Genomic DNA, 24610 nt, shown 5'->3' on the forward strand with positions numbered 1-24610 from the left:
AAAATTATGCTTTGTTAAGCTGAAAACAGAAATGTTAGCAAAAATTAAGAAAAGGTCAGACAATGCAGAGCACAACAGCAAAGTTGCTTTACTTAGTTGTAAGCCTCCACTTCACCCCAAGAGTCAAAGAGGAAACAACAGCAGGTCTGATTTACAGTTGAGGCAAAAAAACAAACTTTCAGTAGTTTTGATTCTTTCATAGAAAGACTAAAACTTCTGCTAAAAACTTTTTTTTTTACTTTACTGCAGCATTGAGGTCATAAAACAACAAAAACAGATACCGTTCTTGACACTTTAGACATGCTTCCACGCTCAATGTGACCTCATACTGGCAGTGAAATTACTACTTATAATAAAAATACCTTTTCTGATATTTAGCTTATGATTATCAATATGATGGGAGCCACACAAATCTAAGCTAAAATACATTCTTAACACTTGCCTTTTGACAAAAAGATGAAAAATTTATTTAGCAGTTTTTGCACAGATAATACTACTTTCTGAGGATTTTTTTTTCAGACTTATTAAAGCTGGAAACAGCTTCCACCTCCCTGTTTTTCATGAAACAGTCCAATAGGTTATATTTCTCACATTTACCAAAACACTTTAAATAATCTCACACAAAAAAATTGGAATTCGCACAGGAATCTGTATAATCTGCAAGTTGCATCTTCCTCAAACAGTTCACAATAAGAAAATATTAGCATATTGGGGTTTTTGAAAATAATAACTAGCTACATAAATAGAGAATATTGCAAACTCTCCCTCTAAAAGTATCTGCCAAGCTGCCTGAATATACATCTAGTCACACGATCCTTGAAGAAATGTGCATTTATACGCATCTTGTGCCTTAAGACTATTCACAGCAGATACTAAGTTGATTTTGCTGTGTACAAAGTGCTCAGTTTTCTCTAAGAATTCACAGCAATGTGACACACATCACTGTCCGCTCATCTGCAGCTGCTGAGCAGAAGTCTGCTGAGGGGTTGAATCCTGATGGTCCACTGGAGGGAGCTGCTCCCTCCAGAAAGTAAAGTGGCTGAAAGTGTCCCAGCAGGGAAAGTCTGAGGAGGTGGACTGCATCTCGGGAGGAAAGACGTGGTCAACCACTTCTCCCAGACGGGCATACCTGGATCGAAGAGACACAAATAGCAGGAGTGATGATAACAACTCCAAAGAATCGGCAAAAAATGGAATTAAACAATAAAGGAACTCACGATGAAATGTTGGTCTTAGCGTGTTCCTGCACCAGCTCTCCTTTAGGGTTCACTGTAAAAATCCTGTTTAGCGGTACACCTACTTCTTTGTAGGAGTATACGTCCTGAGGAATGAATGATTTTGCATAAATTTACATACAAATGTTGCATACTTGATTTACGTATAACTTCCAATTCAACTGTGTGAGGGATTTGAAGATATGCGTTTGTACCGTTGGTCTGTTGCCGAATGCAGCATAGAAAGGCTGTGTGTTTGGGTAGAAGAGGTTCTTGATGTCGGTCAGACACTCCACCTTAAATTTCTCTGGCTTTTTCTCTATAACCTCCCTGTCAAATGAAAGCAAGCAATTCTGTCTCACTTTTTACACAAACTTTTTCTTTTTCACAGATTTTAATGGGTATCTTTCAAAAAAAATAAAATAAACTAAAGCAAACGTTTGTTTAAAATACCGATGCAGAGCTGAAAAAAGGCTGCTGGGACTCAGGAGGACGGGACCCATAGGAAGCATGGTGCCCCTCTCGTTGACCCAGTTTAGGTAACCTCTGGTCATGTCAGCCATGCCTATTGCTCGAGCTGAACAGTACAGGAACTTGTAGCCATTTCTGATGGCAGACAGGAAGAAAACTGGACATCAATGCCTTTCAATGTGAATTTTAACCAAAAAGACCCAAACTTAAATGATTATGAATCTACGCTTACTGGCTAACTTTGTGGTAGAGGTGTGCTATTCCCTGGTGTGTCCAGTCTTTCCCCAGTGTGGGCAGAATGTGACCCAGCGTATCCGACCTGGAGACAAACATAGTGGTCATGTTTCAGCCTCAGAGAGACTTTACAATAGTTGACTGTTTACATTTAGTATCTAAATTCATAATAATTAGTACTTTGATCATCTTTTGATTTATTTTCTAAATGTTTCCTGTGGTCTTTTGTTTACGACTATGCAGTTTTTAGTTAATAAAAAAAAAAAAAACTGTGTCCATTTCTAGGACATAGTTTCTGCAGAGCGGCAGTAGTTTATACGAAATTCACCTCCGAGTTGTGGGCGGGACTGTTGGCGAGGAGCAAGTCCACACCCCCTTCCAGTCACCCAAAACTGAGAGCCGTTCACACGCCCTCTTGTTACCTTATAGCCCCTCATACCCCCAACCTAACATTACCAATGCAATACTGGAGCTATCCAGCCATACAGTTTTAAACCACAAGCCAGCTTGGATGAAGAAAACTAAGACATACATTGATGTAGTCGTCTACAAGCGGATGCATCAGAATGGAACGGAGCAGGGAGCTTGTGGCCCACCTGGCATATTTTTTTAAATCACACGTTTTTTTATCTGCTACTAATTCACAACGATTTGAACAAAAACACTCAGAACCTCAATTTTAAACGTAATTTTCTTTATATACAGTATGTCCATCATCAGAAAAATGCCAGAAGGAGATGTTAGAAACACCAAAAACACAATTTTCTTTAAAGTGGTTCTTTTAGGTGGAATTAAATGAATGAATTAGCCAAATGAAATGACAACAATAGTTTATCTCCTACCCAGAAAACTTCATTTAGGCTAATCGAGTTGTTGCCTTTGACCCTTCTCTTCCTTGTCAAATGTTTTGATCAACTTCCAAGAACTCAGATACCTGGTGATGGTTCCATCGATGTCAGAGATGATTATTTTGTCATCCCAGTTCCAGAGGTAAATCGTTCCCTGGCAGCGGCAGGTTCCCTGGTACTGAGTGGTCACACTAAAAACAACATCATTTGGGCCATCCTGTAACTGTAATGAGTGCTGCAACGACGCATGGCAGAGAGAAATCCATGAAAACACATCTGCAGACAACTTTAAAAAAAAAAAACAGCATACAAAGACAGAGAGAAGGTTAGCTTTTTGGACGCCTCACCAGCTGCTCTGATGTGAGCCGGAGTGTTTTTTTGTAAGACACGCCTCCTAAAGGGAGCCCTGGTTCCGATTGCACGATGGGAAGGTTCTGCTTGGCTGCAAGGAGGTCTTCATCGCTGGATGATGTCTCTTCTTTATGCCTGGTACATTGCATTAAATGTTTAATTGCACATATAAAAAAAATTGCTTCAGGTGAGGAACTTTCTGATCACCTGTTTTTAGTTTTCCCTGCTTGCTCTGCAGAGCTGCAGGCCCCATTGCCATCCTTTGAATCCTAAAAGCAGAACATTGTTAATTTATTGAGTCATTTCATAATAACAGTGAGCCCTAAGAATGGGACTAAAGGGACCTACTGCTTGAGTGGTGTTGTTTCTGCCCCTCCACGAGAACCACCACCTCCCTCCTTTTTTGGGCATCTTCTCCTTCATGATTTTTTCCACTGCAGCCTAAATGGGGAGCACGCACAAGCCCAGCATACACAACGAAATAAAATTAAAAAGGAAACAAGCTAGAGAACAAATCAACAAGGGGAAACACGGCGTCTTCAGCTGACATGGAGAAAACAAGCTGACGGAGTGAGAGAAAGCATTGATGGGGGAAGTCGAAACACAAGGAAGGAAGTGAAAGCCAGCTCTCAGACATACAGAACTGTATCCCAGGACACCAGTCAGACAACAAAACAGGAACTCCAAGGACGAGTGAAAATAAGTGAGGCAAGAAGACTGATGGATGGAGTAAAAGAAATGATGGAGAACCAGAAGAAGAGAGCATAGAAAGGTGAAGTGAAATTCTTGCTAAGACACACAAAGAAGCAGTTCCAGGTTTGTTCTGAAGAGGGCGTGATAGTCATGAAATACAACCCTGAGTCATTTCTCTGTGAGCTGCATGTGCACTCTTCTTTTACCTTTGGCAGGGGTTTCTGGAAGGCCTGCAGAGCCAGCACAAGTGGAGCCGCAGTGCTCCAGTTAAAGTACCTACGAGACAAATTTATTTTCGTCACTTGCAAGAAACAAAGTACGAGTGAAATGAACATGCCTTACTTTGTTCCAATCCTCACAACCAGATTGGGGTCGTCAATGATGCTCGGATTTTCCAAGAACTGTTGATAGGAGATAATCTTCTCTTCAAACTGCTCTGGAAAAGCAAAAACACAGACAGCATTATAGTTGTCCCTTCAGGGGCATCTCTGAGGTGGCACAAAGTGGAGCACCTTTGGTGATCTCCTTGCTGTTGGTGAGCCCCCCACAGAGAGAGATACTGACGGATGTCAGGTCAGACGTGGGGTCAGTGTAGCTGTCCACTCCGCTGTCTCCTCCAGAGCTCAGCGACTGTGGTGACAGGCTGTTGCTGCGAAGCCCCGGGTCAGAGATGCTTCTCATGGTAGAACCGCTGTCACTGCCGGGCCGTTTAAAAGAGGCATTAGGGACGGACCATAAAAAACCTCAGAAGGCACCACTTCTCCCTCCGTCTGTTTGTTCACGCACCTCTTGGGAAAATAAAGGGCAGCTACTTCCGGTTCCAGCTCTGTGATGTCATCCAGGTATATTCCATCAGAGCCAAGATGGCGGCTCCTTTTGTCTGCCAATCAAACAAATTGAATGAAAATGGTGTTTTGGGTGTTGTTAACATATTCTAGTGGCATTTTTCTGATGATGGAGGACATAAATTAAAGAAAAAATAACTTCAAAATGGCATTTCTGAGTATTCCTTTAATCAAATCATTGTGAATCAGGAGCAGATGAAAAAATGCCATTAAAAAAAACTTTGGGATTAGGACTATAACTGCCCCATCACTTGGATATCTGAGAACAAAAACTGAGAAGCTCTGGAACTTTTTGGGAAAATGTACTAAAAAAAGTGCAATCTACCTTTTTTCTTGGATGGAGAGTCTACCTTGCCAGGTATAAGAGACGCTGTTTCCTCTGCGTCGGCTGTCACTAAACCACTGGCTGTCTCTGAAGATACCGCCTGAGCCTCCATCCTCACTGATTCCGGCTCATTTCCTGCTGTGACCACAACTTCCTCCTCTTTGACTGTGCTCTTTTCACATTGCTGCTGAAGAGCTGGTCTTTGACAGCAGCCCCCACACTGCCCTAAAGACACCTCTGGCAGAATCACACGGAAGTGGGTGTTCTCTGATACGGGGATGGAAACGGGACAAACTGCAGGAGGATCGGATTTCAGCGGAAGGAAGAAAGGCTAAAGAAACGGAGGGCAGAACATTTTAGTGTCTCAAAACATGAAAAGTCTTTGTTGTTTCAGTAAACCCTAAATCTCTTCTGTATACCGTGGCAGCTTGAGGAAGCTCTCCCCATGCCCAGTGCATGGCTGGGTTCTGACTGTCAGCTGAGTTGGTGATTAATTCAGAGTCACTCTTAGGAGATGTGGGGCGAGAGCTACTGGGGCTGAAAGAGAGGAGAGGGGAAAGTTACACGTTTGCCCAGATCATTTAAATGTTACCACATAAAGCCTCCACTTTCAACCAGCATCAAATGCTACAGGTCCTCCAAAGACGGCTGGTGGTAGCAAAGGGGAGCAATTTCCCATTGACCTCCATGTTAAAACATCAGATAATACACCAATAATAAACACATATACAGTTCTTCCTCTAGAAAAACTTTCCATCTCTTCACCTGTGCTCATCTGTTTTTTAAACAGAGTTTAATTCTCGACTGCATTCCATATTCCCCTTTTTTGGATTATAGACTCAGCTGATCCTCAGTTGGGTTTTTGTATTTTTATTTATTTTTACTTTATATTTGGTCTACTGCAATATCTTTGATGCCTGCTTCAATTTCCAGATTCAAATCTGCTGCGACTGCATCACGTGGTGGCAGTCCCAACTCTGCACCTCCATCTGTCTAAAGGAAAACCAGCATGCAAGCTGTGGAATAAACTGTTTTACCCAGACCCAGTCCTGAGTCTTTGCATCCTGGGGGTCACCAGTCTTGTGTATACAAACTTAAAAGCACTTTTTGACAAAAAGCTGGAAGGCGTAGATTGGGGGAGCTGTTAGTCAATTCAGATCAGAACTTTAAGACACACTAAAAAGTTTCATGCTTAGAAGCACTAGTTTTTGTGCTTCTAAGCATGAGTTGGAACCCCAGATTGGAGGTGATTCCAAAAGCTCTGGAGCATTTTTAAATGTAGAACTAATACATAATTAAATACCTTTATTGAAAAATCACTTTTAACAAACTAAAATGCGAACAAAGTGCTGTTCATTAAAAGTTTAGATCACATAAAATGTTAAAAACAATTAATAGAGTGAATAAAAACACTTAAACGTAGAAGCAGAGCAAAATCTTATGTTGGACCAGATGCTTGACTACAAAAATGAGTTTTTAGTTGAGTTTTAAGAGGATGGTCTAATGTTTAGAGGCAAATCTTTTCAAACCTCAAGGAGAAGCTGATCAGCTGACCTGGCTGGAGTGTAAGGAAAGAGACCACTCAAAGATTTGAAAACAAAGAAAATAATCATCAAATGAACTCTAAAATGAGCAGGCAGCCAGTGTAGGGAAGCCAGAACTGCTGTGATGTGGTTCCCCTTTTGCACTTTTTAAAAAAATAAGCCATTCTAAAGAAATGTGAGCATTTTAGGGGGATGTTTTTGTTTATTGACAAGCAGATGACCCAAAAGAAGCTTTAGTTGAGTTGAGAGACCCACACTGTTGAGGGTAGACGGAATAAACTTCCGTCAGCCCTGCTTGCCCCACTATGGGCTTCACTTTTACCCTGCAGAATCCAATGGGTGACATTAGAAATGATCTGTGTAATGTGCATAGACTACACCTGTATGCACCTGTTAAAGGGGCTCCACTCCCCATCTGATCGAGTGTAGACCCCATTCTGTTTGAAAGAACAGCTGCTTGAAGCAGCAGTTGTCTCCTCTCTCAGGACATCTCGGGATGAAGATCTGCAAACACACAAAACAAAAAAAAAGCATCTTTCAGTTTATAATTTGTATCTTTTTCTGCTCCACGTTATCTGGACCAAAAAAAAAACATGTGGGGATAACCCTCAAAAAGAATGATCAGTGCGAAGGACTGAATACAAATCTTTGAACCCTCTTTTCCTTTTTTTTGTCACCTGTTCTCCTTTTCCGTGCTCTCATCTGAGCTGATGTCAATGGCAAACATGTCTTCATCTGCAGAATAGTCCCCGCTGCCTTCCCTCCTTGTACTGTCTGCCCGACACTTCCTCCTCCTCTTCCTCCTCTTCTTCATGCTACTGTTCTCTGCATTGCTTCCCATGGAGCCCAGGGTTTGAATCGGTGGCCCAGAGTTTTTCGAGGAGGAGCTCTTAAGAATGGGCCCGTCGGATAAGATGGGTGAGGTAGCCAAGTAGGATGGAACAATCTCCTATTCGGTAAAAAAAAAGTAAAACAGATAAAAAAGTTTGATTTTTAATGTTCAATTTAAAAAACGACATAAAAAAGTCTGTTTATAGTATGTTGCTAAGCAAAGATCTAACATTTTTCTGATGCAAGAAAAGCAGTTTTCATCACATATTGATTCTCTTTGTTATAACATGTACTTTTACTGTACTGAACTTGTACTGGACAATCTTACTAAAGCAGCTATAAAGAACTTGATTCTAAGTATTAGGATACCATTTTCAATAAGAAAACATCATAAAAATTCACTTTCAGGAAAGAATAATGTTTTATGGGAAAGTCCCCTCATGATTTTTGGAAAAAAAAAAAAAAAAGGAAGAGCAACTGAAGTGGGGCCTCCTCTACTGTGGTCTGTCAGTAATAACTCAGTTTCAATAAAAGGATTTTTAGACACACAGTAGTGCTTCCCCTTTTTCTCCTCCAAGTCTGGGAATCTGACACCACTTTGAGAAAAAATAAATCACCCAGGTCTTTAGTCAGAGCCAGCCCTACTGCCTGCTTCTTACACTCTGCTGTGTGCAGATGGGAAGTAAACACCACATTTCATTATTGTAGAGGTTTGGCTTTTTCAACTGGCAACTTTAACTTGAATTTTCAAAAGAGGGAAAAACAAGAAACAGGAAATGTCTCCGACGTTTTCTTACTTTTTAAATTAAGAAAATACATATTATTTATGTTTTAATGAGGACAGACCAGATTCACTAATTACATACCCAAGAGCAAATTCTCTGTAAAGGTTTGTCATGTTTAATGACACATCTTTGAAATGTCTCTCATGCTGTACGACACCAGAAACTGTTTGAAAAACACAAAACAAAAGAGAAATATTCCAGGCTGCTGTGTCATATCTGGATTTGGCTTGACCTAGTTCCAACAAGAACAACTGCATAGTGATTGTTTTTCAATAAGAGCCAGGCAGAGGAGTTTCGATTTGTATAATGCATGCAGTTCAAACATGGATTCCCTCAAGGAACTCATAAACTAAGAAAGCATTTTTTTAATAGTCTTTTTTTCAACAATGTTTATATGTATTTTTTTATTAAAACCTGTTCACAAACAGTTTGGTATCTGGTGTCTCTCCAACAGAATAAGTCGTGCTCCTGTTTTTTACCTGATCACCTTCTGTTTCCTGCACAAAAAAAGCTTCTCCGTTGTCTCCGAGCTTCATGTGCAGATCCACAGGATCTCCATTTATTTCCATGTCCACCTAGCAGAAAGAAGAAGGAGGAGAGGCGTGAGGAAAGAACAAACACAAAGCATCAACTGGAGGATTTATCTCCTTACCACTTTCTCCTTGGAACGGAGAACGCCCATTTTGCCGAAGCGAACATGGAAGGGTGAGCACTGCAAAGAGCCATCAGGCTGTTTCACGACGATGACGTCGATGCAGCCGGACAGGGTTGCAGGATTCAGACCTCGGTACAGCTCTTTGACCTGAACAAACACCTGGCCTGCCAGCTGGCCCACGTAGTTCATGGTTTGGCGGGTCTGGTTGGGATACAGAGGATCATTTACAGTGAGCACATTTGAAACTAAAAAACCAGAATCTGCAAGAGCTCAAGAGGAAGTGGGGTTTAGTTTCACATCAGCAACGAAGGCCTATATGAAGTGGGATGTTTTTTTCTCTTCCACCTTCCTATCGTCTGTTCTACAAGCCTGGAAACTGGATCCATCCATTTTCCTGTCAAGACACCAGAGCTCAAAGAACGGTCAAAGTTAGAGCGGTCCGCACCTCTCAAGTGACAGTCATATCACAGCCTTCCATGTCTTTTAATAGCTGGGCTAAACCTCAGCGTCATGTCATTTAGAACGCCAGACAAGTTGAGAGGTACTGTTACACAACGAGCACATTCAAACTGAGAACACCAAGTATTCAACGCACAACAAACCTTTTTTCTACATAAAACCACTCAGACAGCACTGTGTTGTTTTTCTATACAATTTCTGCACAGTGTTGACCTCCCATCTAAAAAAAAAAGTGCCACAGTTACAGAATTAACTGGTTCTTGTACAAAAATTGGCACTAAGTTGCATTTTAACTTTTAATGCTTGATAATATATGAAACTGAGTAAATCAAATGACTATTTTAGAGGTGAAACCACAAAGACCTTAATTACTGTATGTCCCTTTAAATGACTGCAGGACAACAGATAACTGGAAGGAAACAAAACAAACAACATAAGCCCCAACTTCTGCCTTGGGGATGTTGGTTGCTCACTAAAAAAAAAAAACAGATTACTCCATTCTCGTCCTGCAGATACTACACCAACAAGCAGATTCTCACATGAAATATAAATTAGTTTTAAGTTACTTAATTATTGACAGAATTTTCCATTCAGGATTTGGGTTACTGCATTGCTTGAATCAAAGCTAATTTTTTTAGGCAGAAGAATTAATGTAGCTTCATCCGAAAATAAACCGTCACATGTCCTGCAGACTTCAAAAAGGGGAAGAATTTCTCAATAACAAAATTAGCATCTCTTAGTTTTGAAAATGAGAGCTGGCACTGTATGGGGAAACAAATAGTCTCTAGCTTTATTTACAGCAATTTGCATCCAAACTCAACATCTGTGATGCATTTACAGTTTACCAAACTTGTTGGTGCAGAAGGCAGTGGTTACACTTAATTCAGTCAATTAAAAGTGTGCTCTGAAAATTATTTTTCATCTTTAAGTTTTGGCAAATAAATGATAAAAAAACTATCTTCACACTGGTCTGTTTTTGTACTGAGCTTTATGTCATTTTATTCTGATAAGCAAAAAATGTAAAGAATAAGCCTTTGATATGTCTGTCTCTTGTTCTTAATTTTAAAATAAAACCTATTTAAATGAAACAAAAATCATGAGTATGTAAACAAGCTCCCCAAAAGGAACATTTAAAGAAGAAGTAGCAAATACGCTGTATATATGTAAATAGCTTAGTCATATTTACTAAATTACCCATAAGACATAGCAATACTCGCAGAGACTCTGCAAGATCAAACACGTTCAACCCCAAAGGTTACACATTTAAAGAGACACATACCTGGTATAATCTTTGTTAATCTGGCAGCCTTTACGAGCACATGAGCGTTCTGTCAGCGACGGAATATAACATATAGCGGCTGCATTACAGTGTGGTGTTCAGCCCTGTTCTCTGTCCGCGAAGCAAAACGTATAAAACTCAAAGAAAAGTACGCGCATCTCGATCCTGACTCCGCCAAAGCTATGACGTAATGATGACGTTTGCCAATTGACCAATCAGCGTACAGTTGGGATAGGGCCAAACTCATCGATCTCTGCAACGGTCAAAGATATAAACAGGTATTAAATATCTCAAATGTAATGTGTGCGTTTATGAAAAAGTAGATTATACATGTAACCACGGTTCAAATTAAAACGAAAATTACTTTATTGAATGTTTTAACAATTTAACAGAACAGAGCTACGTCAGTCAATGAGACCCGCAGTGAGGTGATGTTTCTGACCAATCACAGCGCTTCCTCGCGGCACAGCCGATGTTGGCCGTTTCGACAGCTGAGGATGTGGTTGCGTTCGCGGTTTCAGTGCTCGGGCTCTAATGAGACACATATTTACTTTTTAGTTTTTGCCAGTGTTTGCTCATAACACTTCGTATGCCAACAATCCCACAGATGTCACCTGAGTTGAGTTAAAACATAAAATGTAGAGTTCTTGTTAAAATCGCTCAGATATGACTTGAGATGATAACCTGGATGTAAAGAAGGTATAATAATAATAATGTGTTGTTACCACAAATTAATATTTTGTGTCCATACATTGGAGTTTTGGGTGCAAAAATTAATATATCCTACTATTAATTTCTTTCTGCAAAATACCAATTTGGGTGAACAAAAAAGTAATTTGTGCACAATAAATAGAAATTTATGCACACAAAAAATGCTAACATTTCACCACAAAATGCAAATTTGTGCCCAACGCCCGCGAAATACTAATCTGTGTCCACAAAATACAGTTTTTTTGTGGCCACAATTCTTTTAGAATTGATTTCAAAATCTTACTCTTGGTTTTTAAATGTTTACATTGTCTGGCACCTCCTTATCTTTCTGAGCTCCTGCAGAGCCATCGTCCTCGTAGAGCTCTGCGATCTGTAGACCAGATGCTCTCAGTGGTTCCAAAGACTCGACTTGTGACCAAGGGGGACAGAGCGTTTTCAGTGGCTGCTCCTAAACTCTGAAATCGTCTCCCCCTGTCAGTGAGGTCTGCCAGATCCTTAAATGATTTTAAATCTCTGTTAAAAACTCATCTTTTTACATTAGCTTTTAACACCACAGAGAATGATAATTAGGCAGCTTTTTTAGTGTTTTCCTTTATTGATGTTTTTATTGTTATAGTTTTACTGTGTTTCTTTGAATTTTACCTATTGTTTTAGTGTATTTATACTTGTGCAGCACTTTGGATGTCTGGATGTTAAAGCACTATATAAATAAATATTGATTGATTGACAAAATAATGCATTTTGCACACAAAATACTCTTTGTTTACAAAATGCCAATAAAATGCTTATTAGAGCCCACATAATGCTAATTTGTTCCTAGAAAATACTAAATTTTCCCCACAAATTGCCAATAAAATGCCAATTTGAACCAACAAAATACTAAATTCAGCGGCAAAATGCTAAGTTGCAAGCACAAAATACTAATATCTGTGCACAAAATACTTGCTTGAGGTGAACAAAATGTTAACTTTTTCACCGTAAAATACTGTTTTGTGGTCACAAAATGCTAATTCATGGCCACAAAATATCAATTTGAGGGGACATTTTGTTTTTGTTTTTAATTTGAATGTTATTTCTAGGGCTCGGTAATCCAGAAAGTTTTTTTTTTCTTTTTTTTTTTTTTTTTTTTTTTTTTTCCCTAAATCCAGAAAGTTGGTACACTGGCGCTTGTTAAACCAGATCCTACAGTTTTGCTCCAGGCTCAGAAACACCAGCATTTATAGAATATTATGGTTTTCATTCACGTGACACTGGCTTGGTGGGCTAGACCAGAAATGAGTTGTGGTTAACAAGTTTTTTTTTTTTTTTTTTTTTCAGACCAAAAAAAGCTTCTACTGTCATAGTTTTTGTAATTTTTTCTTTCCATTATGAAACCTGTAAATCCTGTTAATGTAGACAGGATGAATGGAGGTGCTATAACCCATTTTTAAGTAATAAACTTGATGTGTCAAAAAGGTCACAAGACTGCTTAGTAATTCAATGTGATTCATTTACGTAGCAGTTTCTTGTGTGGGAATTTAGTCTCATAAAGCTGTCAACTCACACTGCATCTTGTGGATGCTTTGTGAGTAATAAATGTGTTGATTTATGAGTTTGTTCCTCTTATTACTAGTTTCAAAATATACGTTTAAGTCAGTGTGTTGATGATAATATGATAATATACTGTAGGTGATCAATATTTGAAATAATGATTAAGTATAATTTTTTTTCCGGTTGTACAAGTGCAAAACTAAAACAGGAGAGAATTTATTTTTGCTATCAAGATGTTTTTACAGTTTAAAGTCTGTGATTTATCTTTTTATATACAAGAAGGTGCCACTGTACTGTGGTTTTTTTCACTGTCTGAATACATCTGAGCAATAACTTCTACCTGTTTTTAATCTTTCAAAAATTATATCTGTATATATATATATATATATATACATGTAATAATTAAGCAAAGTTCCAGTGATTTCTGTAACTTCATTGGACACAAGCTAACTTCACATTAGTCTGCATTGCTGTGTCTGTGTCTCCTCTAAAAATATATGAGCCATGCAGCTGACATGTTTCTAAGAACAAGGCTTGTCTGGAAGAACTCAATCCATGTGCTGATGACACAAAAGCAACATATGGCATTTTCATATTTCATTGACCTGTGTTGGGTTCCAGAATGTGCCTCTTAAGTGGATTTATAAAAAAAACAACAACAGTGTGATAAATACCACTCCAAAAATATAAAGTCATTTTGACATATTTTTCACAAATATACCCAAACAGTTATCATTTTCATTTTAAAAATAAAACAATTCATATCTAGTGTTCTCTCTCTCTTTTCTCCATGTAAACGAACCTGTCGAGGATTGTGGCCTTGATCAAAAGATGCAGTGCAAAATGATCAATGCTAATTCATCTCTTGGACGTCAGCTCTTATGACCCAACCAGGGCAAGTTGTTCTATTTGGTGTGCTGTCATAACCAGAAGGTCACGACACTTTAATAAATAAATGCTTAAAGAAATCAAAGAAAAAACTTGTTCAGAATGAACTAGCAAGCATTCCAGAATTAAAAGAAAAAAAGTCTTGTTTGAGGTTGTTGGTTTTTTTTTTACTTCTAAATTACTTCTTTTTTAGCTTTTATGGTTCAAAAATGAATTTGCTTTGCATTTTATTTGCTTTCTTCTTGCCTGAAGATTATTTACATGTCTTGGTTGCACCCTCCACGCCTTCCTCTCCCTCCTCTCAGAACCAGTTTTGGGACTTTAAAATGCTAATTTGTTTGATGTAGTTTGTGTTTAAACTCATATGAGCTCACAAGACACAGGCGGAAACGCACAAGAGGGCTTTTTTTGTGTGTGTGATCCTTTCACATGCTGACACAATAAATAAATCAGTTTACCCAGCTCCAGGTGGTGTCAGTGGAGTACTGCTGAGCAGCCTCATCAAACTCCTCTTCATCCCCGGTTGATGTCATTATTCCATTCAACCCGGCAACGGATGGCTAGCCTCTTAAAAGTTACGCAAAATCCCCCACAAGACCGAGCTGCTCATGGACGGGTCTCTGCTCTCTGACTGCAGCAAGTGTCTGACCGTCAAGTGCAAGTGCAAAACATCTTACTAAATTTACCTGGACCCCCTGTTAGAAACCTGAGTGGGCCTTGGGCAGCCGTTACACCACCAGGACCTCTGACTTCCTTGGCATTTGAGGACATGACACCAACAGGGATTGTTTGACAGAATGTTGTTCTAACCGGGACTCCCAAAGACTATGTGATCACACGTCAGTCAGACTACAAACTATGTCGGTGCGTCACTCGTGCGTTCTCAGCAGTGTTTTTAATCTGTAACTTTCCCATTACTTAATAGAGACTGTGACGGGTTGTCGCTGTAAAGGCGCCAGTGACCCCAGAGGTCACATTTCTGACATTCAGACAAGCCTAGCTGTTGAGTAAAATGGGTTAGCTGCTAACAAATGAGTCTTCAAAGAACAACTTTACTTTACATGCCACACGTAACCCTTTTTAAAAAATACCAACAACAAAACAAAACAAAAGATCCACAGTGAGACCATTGGCCTTGATGTCGAACAACACTGCCCCCATGTGTTGGGAAATGTAAAAACACTTAAAAAGCCACTAATGAAAATGTTTTCTCATGGTGGAGGACATATATAAAAGAATTTAACATTAAAATGGTTAATAACTTTAACCTTCCTGTAATGTCCTGGCTGTAATTGACCCATTTTGAAATTTAAAAATCCAAAGAAAAACTATTTTTTTCAAATTGAAACTTTTCCTGCTTGGTTTATCTATTGTAATCAACAAATAAAATAAAAATGGTTCAGTTTCTCCAACTCAAATAGATACAAAAAAAACTTGAAGGTTAAATTATACAGCCATTATATGGGGGGGGAAAGAATTTAACTAATTAAAATAAATTTGCAATCCCTTTAAGAGCACTAACAAGTTGTTTTTCTCTCAAAGATATTGTATTTATTTATTTATGACAACAAGGTCAAACGCTCCCGTGTAAGTAGCCACATTTCCAGCAGCGCCTGAACACAACGTGGTTCCTCCCGCTGTCCTCTCGTATTTTATATTGATCCGGCTAACTGACAGTTAGCTTTTGTATCAAGATGATGCCCTCGACGTTCCTCTGTTTATTCGTTTCTGGTTGAACATACCCGGCATTTGGCGGCTTTAATGTTCCGTGCAGCTAACTTAAAACCCATCGAGAAAGCGGGAACTGGCTGGTAGGTGGTTCTTTTGGATAAATAAATGTAACACACTGCTCACGTCCACTGAACTCACGTGAAACAAACAGCCGGCGACAGCAGGAGGGAGGAAGCTAGCTGTGCTTACAGGCTATTAGCTAAGCTCTTTTGAATGTCTGGCGGTTGTTTTTGTTTTGTTTTTTATTTGTCTGCGACATTACTGGAAACTTGAGTAGCACAAAAACCGAAAACGGTTTGTGGTGCAGTGGTTTTCAAGATGCAGTGATTGTGCGTGTTGCTGCTGAAGTGGAGCGAACCAGGAAGATATGTTAGCATAACGAGCTACCTGCTTAATTAGCTAACTTTAATGGAAGAAACGAGAGGAGGGTGGAAAAACACAACCCAGGGTTTGGGATTATTTCACTTGTAGATTTGAAACTGTAAGTATTCTGGAATGTGCATATTGTGCATGACTTTTTTTTTAAACTCATCTTCGACAAATATAAGTTATAAATGTTGGAGAAGTGTTGCAGTTGTCATTGTTTACATGTTTGTTAGCTGCTTTCTGCTGGTTCTGGATTCCTTCTTTCATTTTCCAATCTAAACAGTCTTCTCACAACGTCATGAACTTTATTCTGCACATAATTAGCCACTAATAGAGGAAGACTGTGGATTAGATCCAGTTACACCTAAAACTATGTCCAAACTTAAGAGAGTTTAACAACAAAAATAGAATTGATACACAAAACATAAACAAACAGTGATATATATCTTTAAATATATATGAATATTAATTTAATTTGTGTGGGAATGGATTTGGGTGAGTTGGGGAAAAAGATTTCAATGGACCCAAAGGAGTATTTCTACATGACAAATGTTTGTGTTTCTTTATATGTGTCGTTTGGGCCTTATTCTTACTGATCAGGGGGGTATTCCAGAAAGCAGGTTATGCTAGCTCCCACGATAAGTTTGAGGCTAAGAAAGTTGATAACCTCAGCTTTCGGTTCCAGAAATGGAGGTATGTTTCAGGGTACGTCAAGTTGCCATAGCAACTCATGCTTTGAACATAACCTGGTTGGGAGCAGGTTTAGTTGAAGGTTAGTTTGTTTACAGAGAGGTGAAGCAGCATGGCGTGTCCATTTGAAGATGATTTAGTGGATGAAAAAGCTCAGATAATACTTTTTCCACCATGAGAGGGTGATAAGACCACATATGGATGTTGGAAAGATAAACTTTTTTACTTTGATCTAACGTTATTATTTGCTTCAGTTAAGATAAATCCTTTTTTTTGTTAGAAATTTTTTTGTTAAAAATTACACGTAGTTTTCAGACAGTTATTTTCCTTTCGTTCAAATTAATTCAATTAAGTAGGTGTAACTTTGATGCTGCTGTTAGATTGGCACCGCAAGGGATTCTGGGATATCATTCCCTTTGCCTGTCTGGACGGATTTGGGTTTAAGTGTGGTTTTTTTACAAAATGTGTTTAGTTGTATAGCTGTTTTACTGTGTTTCACCGTGTTTGGCCGAGCTATTTTGTCCTACTATGCTTACGTCTCTGCACCATGAGTGAGAGTAAAGTAAAGGATGATAAGTTTATATAGCACTTCTACCACACAGACTTGTCATGACAGTGATGAAATATTCTGTGATGAATTTTGCACTCCGTGCATTTTTTTCCGTTCTTTTTATTGTTATAAAAATGAGCATATCTGCCGGCTCAAACTTAGACATATGAAAGTTCAAGAAATATAAGTAATTAAGATGGAAAAAAGATTAATGGAGTAATGTGACATTTAGTTAGATAAATACGTAAATTTGAGTTGTATAAACAATTATTGAGTTTGAATAAATTTAACTAAATTATTTAAATTATTTTTCAGCCGTGTTACTTTTTTGATGGACTTATAATTTTTAACCGCCGTCATTAAAATCTCAGACTCCGTCTCACTTCCGTCTCAAGTGTCGCGCTTTCTTTTTTTTTCTCCACGCGTTTCCATGGTGACTCCAGAAATCGGCGATCTATTGAGAATGTCTTTATGTACCGTGCGTTAACCCAGGGTTACCAAGTCGAGCGTAATTACGCCAACTCATATCCGGTCTTTTGGAACCGACATACCCAGAGTAAGCAAGTTCAGGCGGATTTCAGCCAGAGTTCAGGCTCAAAGTCAGGCTAGTTTAAACATGCTTCCTGGAATACCCCCCAGAACCTAGTAGGAGCCGCAAAGTCTTATTTGACTCTTTTAGAAACGTTTGAAGTTGTTACATTGTTTTTTGAAATAATAAATGGAAATTATATTTCTTTTTATGGCATGAATAGAAACAGAAATATAAGGAAAAACTAGCATTCGTTTTTCAAAATGTGTCACTTTTTTTGACGGCTTGTATGACCTCTTTTTACATTTGTTATATTTGTTATATCCAGTAAAAAAAAAGTATATAAAGAATACACACATTTTAGCAGCTCTCCTCTGTACGCTTGCTTACTATTGCTGTGCAGAATAATGTAATATGCTTAATGTGATAACATGTTTTATCAAAGTTTTGCTTAGTATTTAAAGTCTGTGGATTCTGGTGGAAGTGTAGAGCAAACAAGGCTTCTTGATGTTAGCAGATGCATAAACATTGACATAGTTCATCTTATTTCTAGGTGCACCTCAGCCATGAATTTATAAACCTAATTTATCTAAATTAAATGAGTGCTAATTAAGTAACATATACTTAATTTTATTTTATTTTTTTCTTTAGCCAGAGAGCCACACTGGAGGGGTAAAATAGAAAAAAATTTCTTTTAAAGTTAATGTCCGAATTAAAATATACTTATCAATATTTGTCACATTAACCTTTAAAATATGTATTTGAGCCTTCAAATGTTGAATGTGATCATAGATAACTGTTTGTTAACGGTTATTTCCTTGGTTTTTAGGCACTTTCGCCGGACAATGGATGAGCTGGTCCATGACCTGGTGTCAGCGCTGGAGGAGAGCTCCGAACAAGCGGCACGCGGCGGTCTCGGTGATGGTGGAGATCACGGCCTGTCGGTGGGCTGCCTGCTGAAGAGACAGGCTCGGAAGCGGAGGGGCCGGAAGCGGCGGTCTGACAACCCGCATCCACCGTGGGAGACGGGTCACCTCAGCGAAGGTTCAGAGTCCAGCGTGGAGGAACATAAGGTGAGGATGAAGAGCTGTCTAGGACCCACAGCATGAACTTTTTGTTGCTTTTAACCTAAATATTCACATCAGAGGTTAGTTGAATGTTGTTGATCAAACAGTATTTGTTTCAGGACTACCGTGCCGGCACAGGGGGCGTATCTGGTGCCAATAGCCACGCCCGTGACAACAGCGACTCTGATGAGCAGCTCGGCCCCAAGAGACGTCCGCCCCACGTTACCGATCTGGGCCGCAGCAAGCGTCCGCTCTGGCCCGACGACCTTGCCGTTCTGGGCTCAGCAGAAGGCACGCGCAGCCTCAGGCGGCGGCGTAAAGTCAAACGAATGGCCGTCGACCCGCCCGCCGAACAGGAGCACCCGTCCTCCATTGTACTGGGCCCTCCGCCAGTCCCAAAAGCATACGTTGGCGGGAGGTCGCAACGGCTGGGTTCAGGTCAGGGGAGGGGCTCCATGGAGCTGTGCGGAGGGGTCCTGATGGGGTCAGGAGGGGGGAAGAACCATGTTAAAAAAAGGAAACTGGTGGCACACAAAGTGGGTCTGGAGGCGGCGGATGAAGGGGTGGTGGTTGAGAGTGAAGACCCCATCTCATCTCCGACCGAAGGATCTAAGGACAAGATGGAGCTTGAGGAGCAAAAAGGCTCAGATGAGGACATGAGTGACAGGTGGTTAGTGTTTTGACTTTATCTCTATGACTCCATTTAAGTTTTACAGTTAGGATACAGGTGAGACATACAAGTAAGGAGAGCTCAGTATCACAGAAAAAAACTCAGGTTTTGTTTCTCAAAAATTCTGCCTCATAAAAAGCTGGTAAATGTTTTGGCATCAATTTCTATAGAGTATTATAATGTTGTTCTCAGCTTTTATCTATTTTAATGATTCTTTTTTGTCAGATTTGTTTGTTTTTATCATTAGATGATGTTCTTTACCAACTTTATTTTCTGTATTTTGATTGGTCTATACGTTTTCTCTGTAAACGTCATCTAACTTAATTTGATTATATATTCTTTTTTTTTTTTTTAGTGAAACCAGCAGTGTCAGCAACAGCAGTGATGGTGGCCTTTACACTAATGATGAGGGAAGGCAAGGTTAGTCCTTTAAATGTGTTTACAGTAGCAATAGGAAGCAGTGTTGCATCATTGAAGCCTGTTTAGGCTTTAAGAAGTACTTTTCTGACAAACAGTTCTGAATCATTTTCTTGAGTTTTCTTCATTCATTTCCCATATTGAGCTCTGCATTTTGTTGCAGGGGATGATGAACAGAGTGACTGGTTCTGCGAAGGGGATCCGGGTTCTGGTTCCGGTCCTGGTGGCGCATGTGGGATAGCCGGAGTGGTCCCCTGGTGGGAAAGGGAGACGGCGTCGGAGGAGCTGGATCTCGCTGACCCCGTCTTTAACAGCATTCTGACCGGGTCATTTCCACTCCTGACCCCGGGGTCACAGAGAGGTGAGCTCAGATTGGACTGTTGGCCTTCATTTTCCAGAAATGTGGAGATCTTTTAAATGTCAATGCATTCACTTGCAGCTTCACTAATGACCAGAAGGGGGCAACAGTGTTCAAACCCTCGTAAAAGAGGTTTTGTTCAGCAACATTTTAGAGAAGTGATGCAGAAAAACTGTCAAAACATCCGTTATGCAGTTAAGCAGTTACACTGTCTCATCGCCTATTAAATAAATTAATAATAAATTTGGCTCTTTTTTTAAATCTCAGACTGTTTTGACTCTTAAATGTTTTAAGAAATGAAATGACTTTATCTTTGTTTTTAGGATTTCAGGCAAGGTTGAGCCGTCTCCATGGAAACCAGCAAGGCCCTGAGGCAGGGCTGCAGGGAAGCTCCAGCCATGGGTTCAATGAAAGACTTGGCAGACAAACGCAAGACTCCCACGAGTGAGTTCCCCCCTTGTATCTCAAAATACCCCTTTACCTACTACTTTAGAAAGAGTAAACGCTGTCTTGGTATTTCATGAACAGTTGTGGTAAATGGTGTAATCAGATTAGTGACGTGCTTGCAAAATAAAACAAATGAAGAGCATTTTTATTTATCTGCAGAACGCAGTTATGTCGGTAGTTTGGCTTCAACCTATAAATATATGCATTTTTCTCCCTAACAGGCCTTGGTTTAGCTCCGCCTCCAGGAGAGACCACGGCCAGGTGAGCCCTGTTTTTTTTCCCTCTGACAGCATTAAGGCAACTGAACTCCTACAACGGCCCCGTGTGCTCGCCCTTTTATCACAAGGGTTGCCTGTTAAGTGCTTCAGGCATCAAGTTGTTGTCCTGCCTTTCCCTCTCTGCCACTTCAGTTGCACTGGGACGCGCGGACAGACAGAGGCCATCGGAGGAGCTGTTCGGTAAAAACGGCGAGCAGGTGAAAACAGTCGATGAGGAATAACAACACTCTCAGAAACAATCGCATGTGTTATGTATTTTATTTTCTGGTGTCGGCCGCCTCAACTTACAGGCAGACCAGTGGGCACCTGGGCTCCCTCTGCACAGGAGACGTGAAACGGAGGCGAAAGGCAGCCCCCCTCGGTTCCACTGCCCCCCCAGGTATTGGATGCGCACCTTGCAAAATCTAACCACCATCTGGCACTTCTTGCAAACTGACCCTTTTATTGTATTTTTGGCTCACAAACACACACACACACACACACACACACACACACACACACACACACACACACTGTGGTTCAGGGGGAGCCACTGCCTGCTGTCCTCCCCACCTTCTGTCTCCTAAACTCAAAGGACATCGACAAAAACATCTGGGGTTGCACTTAAATGGTTACTGAAGGGTTAAAACAAAACACTCTCCTTTACCCAGGGGTCACTCGAAACATGGCCGCCATACTCTGCCGTGGATGGCAGGAAATCTTAGTCCTGAGCTGTCACAGCTCGTGCAGTGAGCAGCTTTTCCCCGCACTAGTTACAAAAAAAGAGGGGATTAAAAACACTAATTGGTTGGGCTCTGTGACCAACAGGAACTTCCAGGAACAGAGAGGATGAAATGACCATTGTTCCAGACAGACGCCAGTGCGCTCTCTTTCTATGGACGTCTGTTAATGGACTGTTAATGTGGCTTTCACGGTCGCATTTGGACTCCGACAGAATGCCAAATACGGAAAATGATGTTAAGTCTTTTCATTAAAAAAAAATCATTCAGTTATTATCCACTTATATCTTTTTTTTTATACTTTAAAACGGTCAGGCAGTGTAGATGAATAACGTCTACCCAAAGTTTCCAAATACATTTTTACTTTTATTTTAAGAAACCAAAACAATCAAAATGATTTTTTTTTTAAACCCTTTTGCCACAAGGTGACACAATTTCCTTGAGTTCCAGGAAATGTTTGTGACCTATTTCAGTTTCACAGAGATTAAACCTAACAGCTTGGCTTTCTTGTTTTTTTTAAAATGAGTTTGTAGCTTTTTTCATGACATTTGATTTTAAGGACTGAAGTTAAAACCTCCAACTGTTTTTCTGGCCTTTATCTTCAATGTGTTTTACCTTTTTTAAAATTTGTTTTACAGCTTTGACAAATCTAGTAGACTTCAAGTGAAACACTGGTTATAGTTTATAACCCACACTTAACAGTACTACAAAATTAAACTCTTATTGTAATTAATTTGTTACTGTAAGTATAATGCAAAATTAGGAATGAAATAAGTTAACTGATAGGAAAAAAGAAATAAAAAGGTAAAATAAGGGAAATAAGTGGACTTTGGACTCAACCTGCTGATCAGACTGAGTGGTGCTGCTTCTTCTGCATTCCTGTAACTAGCAAACACAGATGCAGTGCCCTCTAGCGGTTGTTAGAGGGAATGTAACAGACAAATGTGCCGTTTAGTGCTGTTTAGCTTTTACAAAAATCCCAGTTAGACTCATGTGTTTAAAGGCCACGCCTCTTTTCCAGGTGTCGTCGGGGAGAACGCTCCTCCCATTCCAGACACAAACATGGGGAACCGCATGTTGCAGAGCATGGGATGGAACCCCGGCATGGGCCTCGGTCCGGAGGGAGGCGGCATCACAGAGCCCGTCCGAGCTACTCAGAGACCCAAAAGGGCGGGTTTAGGTTTCAACTGACCTCCCCAGGACTCAACGCCACTCCTTCTCTTGGCCTGAACAAATCATCAAATAAGAAAAGGACCCAAATCAAGTTCTCACAACGAGGATTTGAGGGTTTCCAGACACCATAAGAAGAAAGACTTGGTGTTCCAAGAGCTTCTGATATCAAAGACAAACTTTCCCATATTGGGGAAACTAAAACAAAAAAAGAAATCCAGTGATTGACACAGAGACTGCTGGTCTGTTGGAGGCGATTATTGGACACTGAAATTGAAACATGATTTAGTTACCTTTTGCTAGATCTCCATGTTGGAGAAAAATAGTGACATTGTTGCTACAAAACACTTACCTCACTTGCTAGTGTTGCTTGTCCAAAAACTGGCACAGTGAAACAAGAGCAGTTGACCTGTGATGAGAGAAAAGTTAGCTAGAATCAACTAGTTCACAAGAAATGGTTATTGCACAACAGTTTTGGAATCAAAGGTTCGAGTGTGGGGGCTCTGCACGAAAGTGAGTGGGTTTTTCTGAATGGTAATTCTTTTTTATTCTTGAAATAATAGAGTGGACTGTTTTACCAGTTCAAAAAAAGAAAGGAAAACTAAGTTAAACTACTGTCTGTGCTTCATTTGGCAACACAAGCATGTGCAGCTGCTGCAGGTTTCTGCTGAGGTTCACAAAAGCAACTCCCACTCTTCTGCTCGCATTTTCTACTCTGTATAAGTTATAATAACCACGCCAATGGAGATGACTCCATTTGACTTGATTTTATAAAGTATTTTAATGGAAATTTTGAATAGAAAAAAAAAATCATTTTTTTTTGAAGAGTTTAACTTTTAAAGAGCCCCGTTTGCTTTATAAAACCAGAATGTCATCTAGGGACAAATATAACTCAGCAGAACAAAGCGAAATCGGTCAATTCTGGGTTTGAAACAACTTTGTTCAGCATCATGGACCATACGAAACCTTAAGATCTGAAGATTTCTGCATGGCAGCGTGATTTCATCCCCCTGAATGGTATTTCTTTAGAAATAATGTTGAACCAAAGATCACTTTAAAAAGCAACAATGACTATTTTACTGTAATCTTAGCACGTTTCCCATCTTCAGAGGTTATTTAAATACTAATCAGTTGTATTTTTCATTTGGTAGAGCATCCATTCATCATCTAAAATGATATTTTGTGCAATGGATATTGTTTTTTTGTTTTTCAGTGTAATAAGGAAGTGTGAGGTCTAAGTGAGGTAAATGAAGATTAATGTCATTTTAATGCATTTTCCTTCTATTTTTGTTGTGCTTTCCTTTTCTCCTCAGTCCATGCACAATTCTCCACTTTGAACCAAAAAATGTTTTGTAAACCCCTTTTGAAATAAAACTGAAATCGACCCCCCTCGGTTACTTCCCCTGAGATTTTTACAAGAAAATGTATTTCGTATTTGTGTATAAATCTTGTTTTCTTATTTCAATTTTCACTTCGGATTTAAAGTTTTATTAGTTTTTTAATTTACAATTCTGGTTTTGTTAAATCTTCAAGCCTGCTTGATTTAAAAAAAAAACCCACAACATTCCCACATCATAATTGTACCTCTGCCGTGTTTAACAGTAGCTTTGATTTTTACACTTTTTGGGTCTCCCATCAGGATTCAGTGGTTTGTGTTTAGTTTTTAAACCACAACAGAGGTGTGACAGTATCCTGTTCTGGATATTTGACACCAAACTCACACTAGAAGTCCCCCGATGCCGTTGCCTGAGAATCCGTGCTCTCAGCTGTTTGGATAGACGGTGGTTTTATAATAACTGCTCATAAAAGTTGTCCCACAAAAGTATTTCCAGCTCTCACAATACATCACATTCACATGCTGACTCAACGTTGCTGGAATATGACGCATGGATCTTTTCCTTCCTTCTCCCACATCTTTTTTCAAGGCTGCGATAGAAAACCCTCCCCTGTATCTA

General features: G+C 39.7%; 2 protein-coding genes across 6 annotated transcripts; one reads left to right on the forward strand and one right to left on the reverse strand.

The window, feature by feature from the left end:
• Positions 1-65: 65 nt before the first annotated feature.
• lpin1 (lipin 1) lies at positions 66-14314 on the reverse strand. Of its 3 annotated transcripts, none has more exons than XM_011491811.3 (20): positions 14122-14313; positions 8794-8997; positions 8621-8716; positions 7203-7474; positions 6916-7029; positions 5401-5518; positions 4982-5312; positions 4598-4691; positions 4324-4508; positions 4154-4247; positions 4018-4087; positions 3467-3559; positions 3326-3387; positions 3115-3253; positions 2854-3002; positions 1918-2004; positions 1668-1820; positions 1430-1544; positions 1218-1321; positions 66-1129 (listed from the first exon to the last, which is right to left on the reverse strand). In XM_011491811.3, exons 1-20 carry the CDS (start codon positions 14194-14196, stop codon positions 940-942), a joined length of 2745 nt encoding a protein of 914 aa, XP_011490113.1. In that variant the 5' UTR covers positions 14197-14313; the 3' UTR covers positions 66-939. The 3 variants fall into 3 exon arrangements, 2 of the variants coding, with proteins under 2 accessions (XP_011490113.1, XP_004083887.1); XM_004083839.3 differs by lacking the exon at positions 14122-14313 and adding an exon at positions 10535-11224; XR_002293209.2 differs by lacking the exons at positions 66-1129; positions 1218-1321 and having other exon boundaries at positions 1533-1544; positions 1668-1842; positions 14122-14314.
• Positions 14315-15275: 961 nt separating this feature from the next.
• gpatch2 (G-patch domain containing 2) lies at positions 15276-24044 on the forward strand. 3 transcript variants are annotated; one of them, XM_011491812.3, is made up of 10 exons: positions 15276-15474; positions 18359-18602; positions 18716-19266; positions 19622-19686; positions 19847-20044; positions 20365-20485; positions 20710-20749; positions 20899-20963; positions 21057-21145; positions 22507-24044. In XM_011491812.3, the coding sequence occupies exons 1-10, from the start codon at positions 15425-15427 to the stop codon at positions 22674-22676; spliced, it is 1593 nt and encodes a 530-aa protein (XP_011490114.1). In that variant the 5' UTR covers positions 15276-15424; the 3' UTR covers positions 22677-24044. The 3 variants fall into 3 exon arrangements, with proteins under 3 accessions (XP_011490114.1, XP_004083762.1, XP_011490115.1); XM_004083714.4 differs by having other exon boundaries at positions 18716-19263; XM_011491813.3 differs by lacking the exon at positions 15276-15474 and adding an exon at positions 15546-15875.
• The last annotated feature ends 566 nt before the right edge of the window (positions 24045-24610 follow it).

The sequence above is a fragment of the Oryzias latipes genome, chromosome 24 (assembly GCF_002234675.1).
Source record: "Oryzias latipes chromosome 24, ASM223467v1".
NCBI classification, from domain to species: domain Eukaryota; kingdom Metazoa; phylum Chordata; class Actinopteri; order Beloniformes; family Adrianichthyidae; genus Oryzias; species Oryzias latipes.